This window comes from Nestor notabilis, unplaced genomic scaffold (assembly GCF_000696875.1).
Source record: "Nestor notabilis isolate BGI_N333 unplaced genomic scaffold, ASM69687v1 scaffold25866, whole genome shotgun sequence".
Taxonomy (NCBI): Eukaryota; Metazoa; Chordata; class Aves; order Psittaciformes; family Psittacidae; genus Nestor; species Nestor notabilis.
Window position 1 is genome coordinate 1 of NW_009932786.1, and position 3,165 is coordinate 3,165.

At 50.0% G+C, this 3,165-nt stretch overlaps 1 protein-coding gene across 1 annotated transcript; it reads left to right on the forward strand.

The window, feature by feature from the left end:
- Positions 1-139: 139 nt before the first annotated feature.
- On the forward strand, positions 140-1,696 carry SNIP1 (Smad nuclear interacting protein 1; the record flags this gene model as incomplete). Its single annotated transcript, XM_010016577.1, has 2 exons — positions 140-766; positions 1,395-1,696. Coding segments are annotated over 2 exons (892 nt in total), but the record flags the coding sequence as incomplete, so codon positions are not given.
- Positions 1,697-3,165: the final 1,469 nt, after the last annotated feature.

Consider the following 3,165-nt stretch of genomic DNA (forward strand, 5'->3'; position numbering starts at 1 on the left):
TGCAGGTAGCTTGGCAAGGAAAGCGGTTTCTCTCACTTAGCGGTAGATCCACAGACAATGCGTCCAATTGCGTGTTTTCCATGTGTAGGACTGTGATTTGCCTAAAAGCTGAGGTAGATTGGCTGCTCTTTCATGCCAGTTCCGCCTGTGTGGCTGTAAGTGATTCTTCATTCCAGGAGCGAGATGATCACAGCCGGAGAGGAAACGAGGAGCGAAAGCAGAGACACCCATCGGAACCAGAACACAGGAGAGACAGGAGCGGTGACAGAGACAGACACAGAGACCACGCAGACAGAAGGAAGAACCCAAACGAACGGCCTGGGGTCCGAGGCCACGAGCGAGAGAGGGATGTCCAGAACATCCGTGAGCAGCAAGCAGAGAGGGAGTTTTACAACGAGAGAAGACGAGAGCATCGACAAAACAACCAAGGCAGTGGTGTTGAGCAGAAACCAGAACTGGGGCAGTCTGATAACAAACCTAAAGAAAAACCTTCTGTGAAAAAAGAGAAGCCGAGCTTCGAACTGTCGGGTGCGCTGCTGGAGGACACCAACACTTTCCGAGGTGTGGTGATCAAGTACAGCGAGCCCCCCGAGGCTCGCATTCCGAAGAAGCGCTGGCGCCTTTATCCCTTCAAAAACGATGAGTTTCTGCCAGTCATGTACATTCACAGGCAGAGTGCTTATCTCCTGGGCAGGCACCGCAGGATCGCAGATATTCCCATCGACCACCCCTCCTGCTCGAAGCAGCACGCTGTGTTTCAGTACAGGTGAGTACCTCCTGGTGAAACAGGCTTCGTCAGGAAGGGAAAAGCAAAGCAAACAAACCCCCTTGGATGTGCACAGTGGAGAGGTACAGGTTTGCTGTGAGTACATCAGAGATGGAATTTGTGTTGGCTGCTGCACATCGTCCTAGCAGTAGTCAAAGCCATCTGTAGTTCCTTCTATTTAACCGCAAGCAGCCGTTTAGTAAGACAGATAACACAGCAGGGTTAGACACAACTGCGTGTGTATCCGAACGGGAATGATCTAGCAGGTGTAATTGGCAGTAAAAGTGTTTGAGGAGGAGGTTTTATCCGTGTGGCCTTTCACAGCAAAGCTTGCCCATCTCCTCCGGAGCAGCGGGGGTTGCCTGCTGCTGAAGACAAAGATGCTCTCGTAGGGCACAGCCATCTGTTCGGGTGTAGGAATTGCTTTATGATACCACCGCAAGTTTTAGGAGGCGATGCAGTCTCAGGATCTGCTCAGCCTCACACAGTTTCCATTGCTCTCATCGGGCTTGTTCCGATCTCTGTGAGTACAGATGAGTATAAACTGCACCGGGGCAACCCGTCTGCTTTTGGGGCGTGTTTCCTGTCCGGCTGTTGTGATGGGACGGGTGTTGTTTTGTTTCTCCAGGCTCGTGGAGTACACCCGTGCTGATGGCACCGTTGGCCGCAGAGTGAGGCCCTACATCATCGACCTGGGCTCCGGGAACGGCACCTTCCTAAACAACCAGCGGATTGAGCCGCAGCGCTACTATGAACTGAAGGAGAAGGATGTGCTCAAGTTCGGGTTCAGCGGCAGGGAATACGGTCTTCTCCATGAATCCTCGGATAAATCCGAGGCCAACACAAAGGACGATGATGATGACGAGGAGAAGGAGGAAGAGTCGGACAGTTAACAGCTGAGGAGGGAATGGGAAAGGGCAGGAGAGAGAAATTGCAGTTGAACGTGCGTAGGGATGTGAACGTTGGAGCATCGCAGCACTGATGCCTCTTATTGCCTTAAAGTCCTTTTTCCGTTGCTGTTCTGTTCTGATAGTTTATTTTGGGGGACTTCCCTGATTATTCATTTCTGGTAGTTCTGCGTATTGGGAAATCCAGCATTTTTTGTTGTTTTTTCTTTGCTTTTTCTCCCCAACAAGCAGAAGAGCACCTGGATGTGAAAGCTCTGATGCTGGGACTACTCCACAGACATATGAAGGACATTTCTGTCAGGAAATGACTTAGACCAGAGCTGGTGTATTTAAAATTATTTTTATTGACTGTTTTGTCATAGCCCTTTGAAAATGCTCCTTAGCAGGAATATTAGTTAGAAAGTAACCCCATGAGTTTTGTAACTCCATAGTTTGCCAGATTCCTTTGCCTGGTAGGAATTCCTGGCAGGAGAATTTACCTGGATGGCTCCTAAAAAGGTGGGGAAGTTGGTATGCTCTGGGTACGTGGTTTGCCTTGTGAGGGTATTTCACTGGAATTCACCACCTGAAGATCACAAGGCAATTGGAAATGGAAGTTAAACTCTTCCTGGGGTTTCAGGTGCTGCCGATGTGCTTTGGGAGCCGAGGTCTGGGTCGTGTTCCCACACATGGTGCTGAGCTTATGCTGCATGTCGAGTGTCTGGGGCTGGAGCCTTTATTTCTGGAAGCACCCCAGCTCACAAGTAACTTCTTGGTTTTGTTTGCATCACACAAATACCTTCTATGTGGTGACTTGTTTCAACCCGAGTTTGCACTATTTAATTTCCCTTTTGATAAAGAAAAATACACGAATCACTTGTTTAAAATACTCTTCTGCCCCGTAAAACAACACTTTCGGAAGAGAATGGACAATTCCACTCTCTGGAAGTACTTGCATCTTCGGATGTCTTCCCCCCCCATGGCTTCACAGTGTAAGAAATGTGCATTTCCCACGCTGCTCCCGACGGGTGTTTGTTCCGTGGTCGCAGGCTCCCTGACCTGTGCCCATGTGTGTGCACACATGTTGCACACGTGTTGCGTGTTGCACAGAGGCTGGAACACGGTGTAAATACGGGGTGTTGCTGCAGGTTTTTGAACGGTCCATAGGTAGAGTTTTGGCTCGGAGGATCTCCTTTATATATACGCTAGGGTTTTTAAATAAAGAATTTGTAAATTTAGCCCGAATTACTTTTAGTTGCAATATTTTGGGGGGGGTCCCTTTGTTTTTCCTTTACCTTCCTTGAAAATAGATGAACTTTCAGTTCTGACGTTGCCGTGGAGGCCACCGGATATGTTAAAAATCCATATAAAACTGTGATTCGTGTCCCGCGGCGGCTCCTCTCGGGCTCCTTCACCCCCGACGCCGGCGGGTTCGGGTTCGGGTTCGGGTTCAGGCCCAGCTCAGGGGGCCGGGACCCGGAGCTCCGTCCCCTTAGCGCAGCCCCCTGCTCC